Source organism: Cotesia glomerata, linkage group LG1 (genome assembly GCF_020080835.1).
Source record: "Cotesia glomerata isolate CgM1 linkage group LG1, MPM_Cglom_v2.3, whole genome shotgun sequence".
In the NCBI taxonomy this organism is placed as follows: Eukaryota; Metazoa; Arthropoda; class Insecta; order Hymenoptera; family Braconidae; genus Cotesia; species Cotesia glomerata.
This window is the reverse complement of record NC_058158.1, coordinates 21,263,794-21,278,422: the sequence shown is the minus strand read 5'-3', so window position 1 is coordinate 21,278,422 and position 14,629 is coordinate 21,263,794. Positions and strand designations below refer to the sequence as shown.

The following is a 14,629-nucleotide window of genomic DNA, read 5'->3' as shown; positions in this document are numbered from 1 at the left end:
TTTCATTTATTACTTTCCTGATTGAGAAATTAAATTGAAAATGATTAAAAATAATTCTAATTAAATGATTTAAAACAATTTGAATAGATTAATATATAGATATACACTTGGTATAGGTTAACTCATTTCTCTTAATCCAGGTTAATTAAATTTTTCAAAAATTTTAAATTATATTATAAAGTAATAGGCAATAATGTTAAAATCTGGTTCGTAATCAAACTAATTTAGATAAAATAATAAAATTGGATTCTAATCTGAAAAAATTATGTGAACTTTCTACATTTAAGGAGTACTTTGCATGTATCAATTTTAAACATTTTATTCGAATTTAACGATATCTTATAACTATATACTTATTAATTATTGTTGAATTTTTAATATTCATTAATTTATCTATTAGATTTCATATTGTGAAAAGTAAACAAAATTTATATAGACTATTTAAAAAAATATTACAGGTAGACTTTTGAATATTTTTTAGTATATAAATTAGGGTGGGTCAAAAAAAACTTTTATTTTTTTTTTTTGATTTCATACACAAAAACTTGTTCCTAGGCACCTTTAGAAAGTATTCACCTAGTATGGGCTCTTAATATTAATGGGAACATTATCCTCATCATAGTTTTATATTTTCAACTTAGTTTGGTATTAAAATGGTCATATCTCTATCACCAATAGCTTATTAAGCCCGTACCATTGTCAATATTTATAGCAAATTAAATGCTCTACAAAAATGGTCTCTTACACTTTTTCGATAAATCTTACCATTTAAAAGATATTTAAGGTCAAAAATTAAAGAATTAAAAAAAAATAACTTTTTTTTCTGAATTTTGTTACTGACTGAGTAATAATTATTATCGAATAAGCTGCATTGATTATTGTAGGAAATTTAACGCTCTACAAAAATGGTCTCTTATACTTTTTCGATTACTCGAACCATTTCGAAGATATTCCCATTCGAATTCCAATATGCACTGATATTCATAATTTTTTGATAATTATTTTCAATTTACACATTTAATTTATCAATTTTTAGATAATTCATGATTCAGAAAGTTTCTTATTCAAGAATTATTATTGGGTACATAACTAGAATAAAAAATTCGGTTTCATCATATGAAATTTTATATTTTAATATAATAATAATACAAAAATATATTAATTTTTTTATATTTAGTTATCAAAATTGACTTTTATTACAGTTAGGAAATTTCGCTCTATGTTCTTTGACAACTTGCAGTAAATATTGAAACTGGTGTTCGTTTTTTGTCAAACACTGATTGTATTCAGATACCAACGCTACTCCACGCTCTGCAACGTCATTAACAACTTTCAATTGCTTGAAATATTCTTGATTTTCCTTATAACTCTCATCCGATGCCCATAGTTCAATATCGACATCAAGAAAATCATATGGTAGATCAAAGATTTTGAACAAATTTAATGATTTTTGAGAAACGAAATCACTCAAATCTTTTTGAATAATCGAATTGATGTTTTTTCGGTCAATCTCAAATCTCTTAACTTTAGAATCTATACTATCTCGAGTTTTCACAGCGTCTACTATCCTCTTTTTCATATCGAGTGGTACAGCGTCATCAAACAGTGATAAAACGGCGAGTTCATGATTTAAATACCACAAATGTGAAGTCATCTTTTCGCAAGTTGCTGAAAAAATTGAGGCATCAATTTCTTTATATTCGATTAGTTGTTTTAAAAATTCTAAATCGTGATTCGGAGCTGCAATCGCAGAAGTTGATGAAAACCAAGCCTTCAAATATACCATTATTGTAAAAATGCAAATCTGCCGCAAATTATTCAATTCTTTGGCAGTGAGACCAAACTCATCTCTAAAAATAAATATTTTCAGGCTATAAATGGCTTTCGCCATCCATCTCGCATGATGGATTACACCAGGGTACTTAAAACAAACTTTATCTTGAGGGACCACTCCAAGGAAAATTAGTGACAATTCTAAAAACTCCTTGTAATCATCTCGTGGTTGTTTCAACTAGCAAACAAAACAAGTAAATTCATATAAAAAATGACCAATCCAATTCTATATTCATAATTTATAACTATATTTTAAACATACTTGCAAGCATTGTGTGATGAAAAATGATATTTCATTTTTTTTACTCAAAACAACATTAGCGACTTTTGGATCTTCAATACCAGCTTTATAATTGGTCTTATCAATTTCGTCCCACTTCTTTTTGAATCTTCCAAATATCGGTACGTTGGATCCTGATGATGTTGGCCAATAGACTTCAAATGCACTTCTCAGAATGAGTTCATAAATATGATGGCGATATGGCAAGTAAATTAACTCTCTTCCTAGAGCTTTTTCAATTTCTACACATGTTCCGTTATGAATTCCTGTAAGGTAATAACAGAATGTAAAATAACAGAATTTAAAAACTTTATTACTTATTTAGAAAAAACTAATGAAAAAATATAATCAATTTGTTCCTAAATTTAAACACATAACTGGATAAGAAGAATTGGATCGAGAAAAAATCTTGATATTGCTTAAACATCATAAACCTTTAATTATAATTACCTGTGTTCACAGCAGTTGTGTCAAAACACATAGCCTTTACATAGCGACTAAGACCCCATTCATCCGAAGTCCTCAAAATAGCTGTTGTTTGATTCTGTGCTGATCCAGAGTCCATTTTTGGGACTCCTAGTAATTGTTCAACGCCAAATGCCGTAAGGAGAACTGACAGCCGATCTACGCTTTTTGATCCAACAATATCCTGCAGTAATTTTCCATCCCAGTGTATGACGTACTTATCGTGTGATTTAAAATCATTTTTCAATCCTACAGCAATCTCTTTCCGTACTATCATGCGAGCTCGTTGAATTGTTCTGTAACTAAGAGTTGTCTCTTCCACTTTGATGCCAACACTTGACAGAACAGCAGTTATAATAAACATTGCATTTCTACTACTGACATTAGTTCTGTCAAGTACAGCAATGAGCTCTGCAGTTAAAACATTAATTTTTGGTGTTTTTACAACCGGCATTGGAGGTTCATACGATAAATCCGAACCAAAATTAGTAGCTAAACTTAATGATTGCTCCGACAACAATACTGACTTTTCACTGGCAATAATCGTGGGGCAAGATGATGAAGGTTGATTTGGACCTATAAGAAAACAGTTTTAATTTTTTTTTAAATCTATCCAATACAATTACGAATTACAATGAAGAATTATCTACTTTATAAAAAATTTGTCAGACTTACTGGTTTCTTCTACTTCCATCAACTCTTCACTTATGGTAGAAGTTTGTATATTGTGATGGATAAATTCTTTCCGAGTGCCGCTTTTTTGATTCAAATATATATCTTTGATACGGTTACCGAGCAACTTTAAAGACTTTTGATCAACTATATCGAATAAAATTTTTAGTCCATTCTGAAATACTGATTGTTTCTTTTTTTGTGCTGGTGATTTTTTACGTGTAAAGTTTTTTTGTAAGCTTTTCCATTTGTCATGACATCGAATGATTCTTTGCACTACATTATTAGTACCAGAAGTCGGAATGTCATTTTTTTTCCATAATTGTATAACCTCACCAGCTACATTTTTAGCACTTTGTTTCACAGAATATTTAAGAAAATTCAGATGATGAAAAAAGACACACATAACCTCTTTTACTGTAGGTAATTTAACTTCGAGAATTTTTGGCATCGGTTTGCCGATTAAAGGGATTTCTTTATTCATATTAGGTAAATATCAGGTAATTCACAATTATTGTAAATATATTAAATCATAGCTGTTAATTATTTAGTTATAGTTATACACAAGAAGACACAACTCAGAAGCTCCAAAGACTTTGTACACAATGTAGAAATATAAGAGAAAATATAGAAATGACATAAACCCACAGATGGCGCTAGTATGACAAGTAATGAATAACAGAACTACCAATATTTAAAACTAAAACCCCAAGAATAAAATATTTAATTATAAATTTTGTGGAAAAAAAAATTGTGTTACATTTTAAATCAGCCTGTTGAGAAATATTGAATTACGATCCTTAATTGTGATAAGAATAAAATTATTAAAAGAAAATATCGTTAGGGAATTGATTCAAAAGAAATATCTTTCCAAAAAAGGATAAAATATAACTCGGAAACTGTCACTCCATCAAAATAAACTAAAATTATTATTAATATTGTCAAAATTGATAAATTGAATGTGTAAATTAAAAATAATTATCAAAAAATTATGAATATCAGTGCATATTGGAATTCGAATGGGAATATCTTCGAAATGGTTCGAGTAATCGAAAAAGTATAAGAGACCATTTTTGTAGAGCGTTAAATTTCCTACAATAATCAATGCAGCTTATTCGATAATAATTATTACTCAGTCAGTAACAAAATTCAGAAAAAAAAGTTATTTTTTTTTAATTCTTTAATTTTTGACCTTAAATATCTTTTAAATGATAAGATTTATCGAAGAAGTGTAAGAGACCATTTTTGTAGAGCATTTAATTTGATATAAATATTGACGATGGTACGGGCTTAATAAGCTATTGGTGATAGAGATATGACCATTTTAATATCAAACTAAGTTGAAAATATAAAACTATGATGAGGATAATGTTCCCATTAATATTAAGAGCCCATACTAGGTGAATACTTTCTAAAGGTGCCTAGGAACAAGTTTTTGTGTATGAAATCAAAAAAAAAAAATAAAAGTTTTTTTTGACCCACCCTAATATAAATATTCGTAAAAGTTACTTTTTCTCTATCGATACACAGTATCAAATAGAATAAATAATATAGACAATGATCGCAACATTTCATCACTATATAAACTTAGCTTATAAGAATAATGAGATGTGTAACGACATATCGTTTGAACAGCGTAGGGGGTTAGGTATCGATCTAGCACGCGCGCGACTCGGGTTCGAATCGTAGTTACGGCAATTGCGATTTTTACTTTCTCTCTTTAAACCGACAATATTAGGTCTAACTAAAATAATAAACATTCGAAATCAGCATCGGTGCTTCATGAAACTCTGAATTATTTTTCATAATTTACTTTTATTATTATTATTATTATTATTATTATTATTATTATTATTAATATTATTTTTGTTGTGTTCTTATTATTGTTATCATTATAATAGCGTATAGAGATCAAAAATCATTCATTTGTGCGAGTTCAGAAAAAAGAGCTCTTTAAGAGCTCGTTTTGATGAGTTCTTAAAGTCTACAATAAGCGGCGCATTCGACCTCTTCAGAAGGTCTTAAAGACGTCTTTTAGACGTAGACTCTGACGTCCAAATCAGAAATCTGAGCTCATTCGGAATAACTTAATACGTCATTTTACTATCTGGGCTATTTCATTACTTTACGTAGCTTTAACACGAGTAACAAGTCTTGAAGGGTTGTTTATATGTAAAAGTCAGGATAATTTAAGATTTTATCATGGAAGAAGAGTAGATCCATCAGTTTCAAGTTTACAGCAAGAATTTAAAAGATTATCTCTAAACAAACTTACTACATTGCAAGGACTGATCACTAAATTAATAAACTCCAGAAATAAATTAACCATTTATACTTTCAACTGCCAAAGTCTCAGAAAACATACTACTGATTTACAAGATTCTATTTGTCAAAGGAGTAACTTTTTATTACTAACTGAGACATGGCTTCCTCCAGATGAATCAGTTGACTTACCTAATTTTCATTGTATAGCTAAATTTAAGAGACAAAATGTTAGAGCCGCTGGAGTTGCCATTTATAAAAACAACAGTACTTCACATATTACTACATTCAACATGGATTTAGCAATTCAAAATGCTACAGAAGTTCATGTCTGCCAAGCATCTATTGGCGATATATGTACTTCACACGTTAAACTAGAAGATCGAAGTGAATTGATGATGATTGTTGTGTACATTTCTCCTAATAAAAAAATAAATTACATCATTTCATTTTTACACGAGAGATTATTTCCGTACAGTCACAGAGGTTCAATAACTTTCAGAACCAATAAAGACAAACTATCATTGATTTTAGCTGGGGATTTCAATGTAAATTTTGCAAAAGATGAATCAACGCCATTAATTACGTTTCTCCAAGAAGAATTTCAATTGCAAATTAATAACAATCCAAGAGAATATAGGTCTAGAAATCTTTGGTAGAGCCTACTCTATGATTTTTAGGAGTTTCTTTTCTTAATCTCGAGTGGACACCAAGGATTGAATTTTTAAATGTCAAATTTGTGACAAATAAGTCAAAAAACGCCCTTTATGGGGCTGTTACTCGGTGTCCATGGGGTTGATCGATCGATTATGGGTTTGAAAATCTTCTATAGAGTCTCCTCTACAATTTTTAGAAATTTCTTTCTTTAATCTCCAATGGACACTGCGAAATGAATTTTTAAATGTCAAATTTTTGTCAAATAAGTCAAAAAATGCCCTTTATGAGGCTGTAACTCGGTGTCCATGAGGTTGATCAATTGATTGTGGGCTTGAAAATCTTCTGTAGGGTCCATCCTACGATTTACATGAGTTTAAGTTCTTAATATCGAGTGGACACCAAGGATTAAATTTTTAAATGTCAAATTTTTGTGAAATAAGTTAAAAAACGCATTTTATGGGGCTGTTACTCGGTGTCCATGGGATTGATCGTCCGATTATGGGCTTGGAAATCTTCTGTAGAGTCTACGCTACGATTTCCATGAGTTTAAGTTATTTATCTCGAGTGGACACCGAGAATTGAATTTTTAAATGTCAAATTTGTGACAAATAAGTCAAAAAACGCCTCTTATGGTGTTGTTGCTCGGTGTCCACGGGGTGGATCGATCGATTATGGGTCTGAAAACCTTTTATAGAGTTTTATCTACAATTTTAAGAAGTTTTTTTTCTTAATTTCCAGTGGACACCTAGAAATGAATTTTAAAATGTCAAATTTTTGTCAATCAAGACAAAAAATGCCCTTTATGGGGCTGTAACTCGGTGTACATGGAGTTGATCAATTGATTATGGGCCTGAAAATTTTCTGTAGGGTCCACTATACGATTTTTATGAGTGTCCTTTCTTAATATCGAGTGGAAACCGAGGATTGAATTTTTAAATGTCAAATTTGTGACAAATAAGTCAAAAAACGCCTCTCATGGTGCTGTTACTCGGTGTCCACGGGGTGGATCGATCGATTATGGGTCTGAAAACCTTTTATAGAGTTTTATCTACAATTTTAAGAAGTTTTTTTTTTTAATTTCCAGTGGACACCTAGAAATGAATTTTAAAATCAAATTTTTGTCAATCAAGACAAAAAACGCCCTTTATGGGGCTGGTACTCGGTGTCCATGGGGTTGATCGATCGATGATGGGTCTAGAAATCATTGGTAGGCTTTACTCTATAATTTCTAGGAGTTTCTTTTCTTAATCTCGAGTGGACACCGAGGATTGAATTTTTTAATGTCAAATTTGTGACAAATATGTCAAAAAAATGCCCTTTATGGGGCTGTTACTCGGTGTCCATGGCGTGAATCGATCGATTATGGGTCTGAAAACCTTTTATAGAGTCTTATTTACAATTTTAAGAAGTTTTCTTTCTTAATTTCTAGTCGACACTGAGATATGAATTTTTTAAAGTCAAATTTTCGTCAAATAAGTCAAAAAACGCCCTTTATGGGGCTGTTACTCGGTGTCCATGGAGTTGATCGATCGATTATGGGTCTGGAAATTTTCTGTAGAGTCTACTCTATAATTTCCATGAGTTTCTTTTTTTATTCTCCAGTGGTTACCGAGAATTGAATTTCGTCTCTGTATTATTTTCTGCCTATCGTCCGTCGCTAGAGTCCGTGGGTTGTGTGCGCGCGACAGAGAGGTTCAACCGCTACTTGTTGTTTTTTGCGATATCTCCGAAAATAATCATTTTATCAAAAAAGTGATGTCATTTTTTGTTGGTTTTTCAATTTTAAAACTTTTTTTTTTCAAATAAACTTCCCCGTCAAATCAGTCGTTCCTGATTTATATTGTTTTAAACAATTAAATTGTTATTAACAATTAAACTTACCATCGGCAAGCAAAATAACCTAGTTTTTCGTGATCTTCGGCAAAAAATACTGAAATATCATTAATCAGAATCCGGGGACCTAAAAGTGCATACGGGCTTCCCTCTTCAGCCGAGGGACTATTTGTGATATGAAACAATATTATGAATTTTTAATTTTAATTCAAAAGTTTTAAATCATTACAGCTACAGAAATTTCATGATAAGAAATGATTCGGCATGATTAAAAATTCTTAATCCTAACGCAATCATTTTGAATTATTTCATAGACAAAAATTTCAAAAGTTTTTTATGATTAAAAACGATTTGACCTGATTAAAAATTTTCAATCATAACTTAATCATTTTCAATCATTATAGAAGTCAGAAATTTAACGATTATTTAATGATTAGAAATGATTCCATATGATTAAAAATTTTTAATCCTAACTGAATCATTCTAAATCATAAGAGGTGACAGAAATTCACGGAGTATTTATGATTAGAAATGATTCGACATGATTGAAAAATTTTAATCATTATTAATAATTTTATATTCTGTCAATTTCTCAGTATTTGAAATGATTTATAATGATTAATTGTGAAATTTCTAAAATGATTTACATGATTTGGTATGATTAAGGGGCCATGAAAGAAGATTTGATAACATTTTTATGAGATGATTTTTGGTGCATTGTTTTGAGCTAAATTTTGGATAGTTTTTAATCAAATTTAAACCACATATAAAAAATATAATAATAAAAGCAGGGAACTAATTTATATATAAAATTTCTACAAAAAAAAAATTAATTCATAAGAAAAATCGCAACTTTATACAGCCTACAGAAATCTACGTCAAAATAATGAATTTTTGTTTATTTTATGGAAACAATGATTATAAAAAAGAGTTCCCTGCATTCTTTATCACTACTAAGTTATAAAAAATTTATAAACCCGATTATTTATAATCACAATTATTAATACCCGAGTCGAAATTTAAAGCCGAAATAGAGCTTCCTAGTCCGGAATAGAACCCATTTAGAGCCCAGTAGTCCGAATAGCACCATTGGACCCACAGGTCCGACTTTTAAATCGAGAGGTCCGATTTTGAGCCTCGAGGTCCTCTCTAGACTTTGAGAGGTCCGATTTAAACCCCGAAGTCCGATACAGAATTGAAATCATTATTTTTACCATTTATTTATTTATCAGTGAACTTGTTAAATAATTTTTTTTTTTATTTAGACAACATATACGAGAGAATTTTTTTAAGTTGTGTCGTAAAGGAGAATCTAATCAATCGTAATTTATTTATTTATTAAGATTTGTACCCGTTAATTAATGAAAATTCATATTTTCAAACTGACAGCTCTCAGAGGTATATCAGCGAATAAATTCATTACTTATATTTTTCCAGAGACGTACATAAAATTTTTAGAAATTACATATGAAAATTTGTCATTGAAAAAAAAAAATTTATTTTCAAATTAATATTATTAATTTTAATAATATTAATAATTTTTGTATTTTTAGTATAGGCGATCCAGTCCATAAACAAATTACTAATGAATATTATACAACACTCATGATCCTGCTGCGATAGTTGTATGCAAACCTTACAACGTTATACTTGAAAGTAAAGAGATTTTAGAAAACTTTTTTAATATTTTGTAAAATTCTTTAAAGCTTTTTAAAATGTTGAAAATTTAGTAATTATATAGAAGTGGGGCTCGCATGTTTTTTGAGGATAAAAAATCGAAAAATTAATATTTTTCGGAATTTTTTTTTCTTCAAATTGTTTATCTCCGCGGCGGATTTATGATAAAAATTTAACTTTAGCTCAAAATCATCCCCTAAGCTAAGGTAATTGCATTTGAAAAGTAAAAAATAAAAATTTTGACTTTTGATCAATAATTTGATGGTCAAACACTAAAATTTCGTTGAATTTGAACTTTGCATCTTGTTACGCATTAAAAACTAAACAATTAAAAAAAAAATTTCCAAAAATATTAATTTCATTTTTTTTTAAATTATTCCATTTTCGATGAAATTTAAGAAAAAAAAAATCATTTGGTTGAAAACAATTTTTCATAGTGATTTCATAATTTGAAAAAACCTGAGTCCCACTTCTATATAATTACGGAAAATTTTTGAAAATTTTTTAAAGTATTTAAAAATTTTTAAAAATTCTTTAAAGCTCTTTAAAATTTAAGAAAATATTTTAAAATCTTATTTAAATTTTTTTACAGCTTTTTAAAATGTTTAAAAATTTTTGAAAATTTTTTAAACATTTTAAAAAGCCGAAAAGGTACATTTAGATTTTGTAAAAATTAATAAATAATTATTTCAATTTTTACGAAATATTTTTAAGTTCCCGATTTTCGAAAATTTTCAATTTTCTTAGCGGGAAGTTAAAAAAAATTCTTTTGAATTTAATTAATTATAGTACGTAGCTTTACTAGTATAGTAGTAACGATGATTGACAACATTTCTAACTTGTCACCTATATTTCAATACAGTCAATAATTCATATTCAAACAAAATTAATTCACGTACTATCGTTCGTAGTAGCGTAATCGGTTAAGCATCGGCTTCGCGTATGTAGGGTCGTGTGTTCGAATCTTTGTTAGGGCGTATTTAATTTATTTCTTCTGGCTAGGTAGGCGAGTGTTTAAGTTTAGACTAACGTATGTTATATCTGGTAAATTTCTGAGTCCAAAATGCACTTTGAACTAAAAACTATAAAAGTTCTCTTCTATTAATTTTTTATTCAAAATATTTTTATAGTTAATAACAAAATTGTGGATCATAGGGGCCTGGTGTGCGCAGAGTAAATTTTGCATGCGTTATAGTAATCCTGGGCTCTAAGTAGGTTCTATGCACGTGTTAAATTAGGTCCGACTTTAGACACTAAAGTGGTAAAAACGGAAATTTATACCACTTTGGGGTCTAAAGTTGGACTTAATTTAACATGAGAATAGATCCGACTTAGAGCCCAGAGGTCCGACCGGAGTCCTACCTTAGGAGGCTCTATTTGGGCTCTAAATTTCAACTCGGGTAATAATGCACCGAATGTAATTATCAATAAACAAGTGAATATTATTCTTATGAATTAATTTTTTTTTTGTAAAAATTTCATATATAAATTAGTTCCCTGCTTTTATTACACCGGCACACAAAAAAAAAAAAGTTGTCTGTACTTGGGACGCGCCACATATATTCCCATGTAATTTGACCCGCTGAACCCGAATTTGAGGTCCGTTTGGCCCCTACACCCTAGGATTTTGAGAAAACTGTAAAAAACCGAAAAAAAACGGGAAAATTGGGGGTTTTGGTGATTGAAAAATTTTTTTAGATTCTAACTATGCATGATTTTCATGTATTTCGATCTGCTTTATACTTATCTGAAGTGTACTCAGACCAGCAGCCATTAAAAGTCTAAGTAAATCCCGAAAAACCCATGAAAATTGCGAAAAAAAACAAAAAATTCCCAATATTGTGATAAAAAAAAATGTATTGAGCTAAATATATGATGATTTTCATGTAGGTTTATCGACGACATATAAATCTCCAACTTTTATAACTCAGACGTCTCGAAAACATCAAACAAATGTGCAAAAAACCCCGAAAATTGGAAAAAAATCAAATGTAATATAATAAAAATCGAGTTATTATTCAAAATAAATAAAAAAAATCATATCATTCGATCTGTGGTGCATAAAAAAAAAGTATTTCGTCTTAAGACTTAAAAAAAATTAATTTTTTCGGAAAATATCATCAAAACCCTTTGGATTTGAATTTTAATTCGTTCTCCGCTTATATCTCACCCTTTTATCTTCAAACGTCCTGCATAAAGGGTTTCTCTTTCGTTTCCTCTCTTCTTCGGGTAAATCTCTCTTCAGAGTCCAACAATGATCTACCATCATATTGACATCCACTCATGTTTTGATGGAATGTTTCTTCTCTTTCTTCACTGAAATTACCAAGATTTTCAGGAAAGTGTGAAAGATGAGATTGTAAATAGTGCAATTTTGTATTCACATTCCCTAAAAATTTCGAGATACTTCCTTAAAACTTCCCCAAGCTGCTCTCTCAATCTTGTGCATCTCATACTCAAGATTAGCATCCTGGAATTGAGTCCGAATTTGGGGTACATAAATAATTCCTTCTTTCAATTTATTGTCACTTATAGCTGGAAATTTTTCGTCCAAGTACTTAACACAGTTGCCATTTTTATCGAGAGCTTTGACAAAATGCTTCATAAGGTCAAGCTTGATATAAAGTGGTGGCAGCAAGTACTTGTAAGGATTAATGAGAGATTCTCGCATAACGTTGTGAGAACCATGATTCAAATTCTTTCTTGTTGGCCGTTCTTTTCTACTGTAGGGAATTTTCCGATCGTGACTATCCTACAAACATACAAGAAGGGATATATTGTGAACCAGATTGTTGGCTTAACTAGTGTAGCAATTTTCAGATCACCACAAACTTTTCAATGATTTTTGGTCAAATGAGCTACTGGAGTCGGTGCTTTGAGACTTCGCTTAGACAAAGCAATGAAAAACTTTCACTCCTCGTCCTGAAAGTGTTCGGCTTTAACTCATCAATCAAACTTCTTACATCTGAACAGTCCACTAATGAATTTTCGCCGTTTTAAAAATGTTATCAGATTTTTTTCCCTATCACGATAAAAATAAGCTGTTGTATTTTTAGTTAATAAATTTTTTTCTTTTAAGCTGATGTTTCAGGGTTTTCACTTCTAGGAACTTTTGGGCTCAGAATCGATTTCTTGCTTAAATGCTTGTGCCTGTAACCAGGGCACCTCCACGTGGTGACGGCGGGCAACAGGACCGTCTGGCATAGTCCCTGGGTTAACGGCTTGAATGCCGTCATGGCAGGCACAAGTAATAAGTGTTTTACGATGCAGGGACCCGGAATCCCAGTATCGGCGTCTGGTCAGAGTGAGAAAGCAGGCTCGCAGGCGTCGTCATCAAGTGACTGCAGCTCTTCATTAGTGGGTGACTTGGCTTCTGAAGCGTTTAATATGACAAGAAGTGTCTCTCACATATGTAACAAAAACTCCAATTGCTTCTGTTACATATGTGGAGAATTTGAAGTAACGAAAAGTCGTAGATCTTTTTCAAACAAATTGAAAAATGTCTACGAAACCTGCTTCGGTATCCAGATTACGAACTGGGAAGCAACTTGGGTACCACATTCACTTTGCAATCGGTGTCACACGATGCTTACTCGTTGGGAGCAGACGAAAAGTAAACAGTGCTTGAAATTTTCAAAACCTGTGATTTGGTCTGCACCAACGAGTCAAACACACTGCTATTTTTGCACGACGGAAGTTTCAGGTTTTTCTTCGACAACCAAACATAAAATTCAATATGCCAACGTAACATCAGTTGTGCCAGCAGAAAAAGTTTTGAATGTCGAAGAACCTGCAGCTCCTGAACCAGTGAATGAACATGAAGAGATGGAAGTTGAAGATAACTTTGAAGAAATCGATCCTGAACCCGAAGAGATCCATTCTGAGGATGAAGAATACATCCCGAGTGGTGTTCCTAGAAGTAAAGACCCTGAAGTCTTCGATCAACTTGAATTGAATGACCTTGTACGAGACTTAGGACTATCTAAGGTAAAAGCTGAACATTTAGCCTCAGCTTTAAGGAAAAAAAAATTTATTAGCTAAAAATACAACAGCTTATTTTTATCGTGATAGGGAAAAAGAGTTCCGGAAGTATTTTACAAAAGACAGCGAAAATTCATTTGTGTACTGTTCAGATGTAAAAGGACTGATCGATGAGTTGAAGCCAAACACTTACAAAGACGAAGAATGGAGGCTTTTATTGACTCCTCTAGGCGAAGTCTTAAAGCTGTGCTTCTTCATAATGGAAACTTATTGGCACCGATTCCAGTAGCTCATTCGACTAAACTAAAGGAGACTTATGACAATTTACAGGTTGTATTAGATAAAATAAACTATTCAGAACATCAATGGAAGGTTTGTGGTGATCTGAAAATTGCAACAATATTGCTAGGCCAACAATCAGGGTTCACAAAGTACCCCTGCTTCTTATGTTTGTGGGATAGCCGAGACCGAAAGAATCATTACATTCAAAAAGAATGGCCAACAAGAACAAATTTGAATCCTGGTTCTCACAATGTTACGCGACAATCTCTAATTGATCCTTCCAAGTACTTGCTGCCCCCACTTCATATCAAGCTTGGCCTTATGAAGCAATTTGTCAAAGCTCTGGATAAAGATGGAAACTGTTTTAAGTACTTGGGCGAAAAATTTCCAGCTATAAGTGACGCTAAATTAAAAGAAGGAATTTTTGATGGACCCCAAATTCGGACTCTATTCCAGGATGCTAATCTTGAATATGAGATGAACGAGATTGAGAGAGCAGCTTGGGGAAGTTTTAAGGAAGTATCACAGCAATTTTTAGGGAATACGAAAGTGATAACTACGCAACTTTAGTTGACGAGTTGTTATACAACTATAATACTTTAGGTTGCTTAATGAATACAAAATTGCACTATTTACATTCTCATCTTTCACACTTTCCTGAAAATCTTGGTGATTTTAGTGAAGAGC

General features: G+C 31.2%; 1 protein-coding gene across 1 annotated transcript; it reads right to left on the bottom strand.

Moving 5' to 3' along the window:
* Positions 1–1,180: 1,180 nt before the first annotated feature.
* LOC123269562 lies at positions 1,181–3,734 on the bottom strand. The gene is made up of 4 exons (XM_044735423.1): positions 3,254–3,734; positions 2,564–3,154; positions 2,096–2,379; positions 1,181–2,011 (listed from the first exon to the last, which is right to left on the bottom strand). The coding sequence occupies exons 1-4, from the start codon at positions 3,732–3,734 to the stop codon at positions 1,181–1,183; spliced, it is 2,187 nt and encodes a 728-aa protein (XP_044591358.1).
* Positions 3,735–14,629: the final 10,895 nt, after the last annotated feature.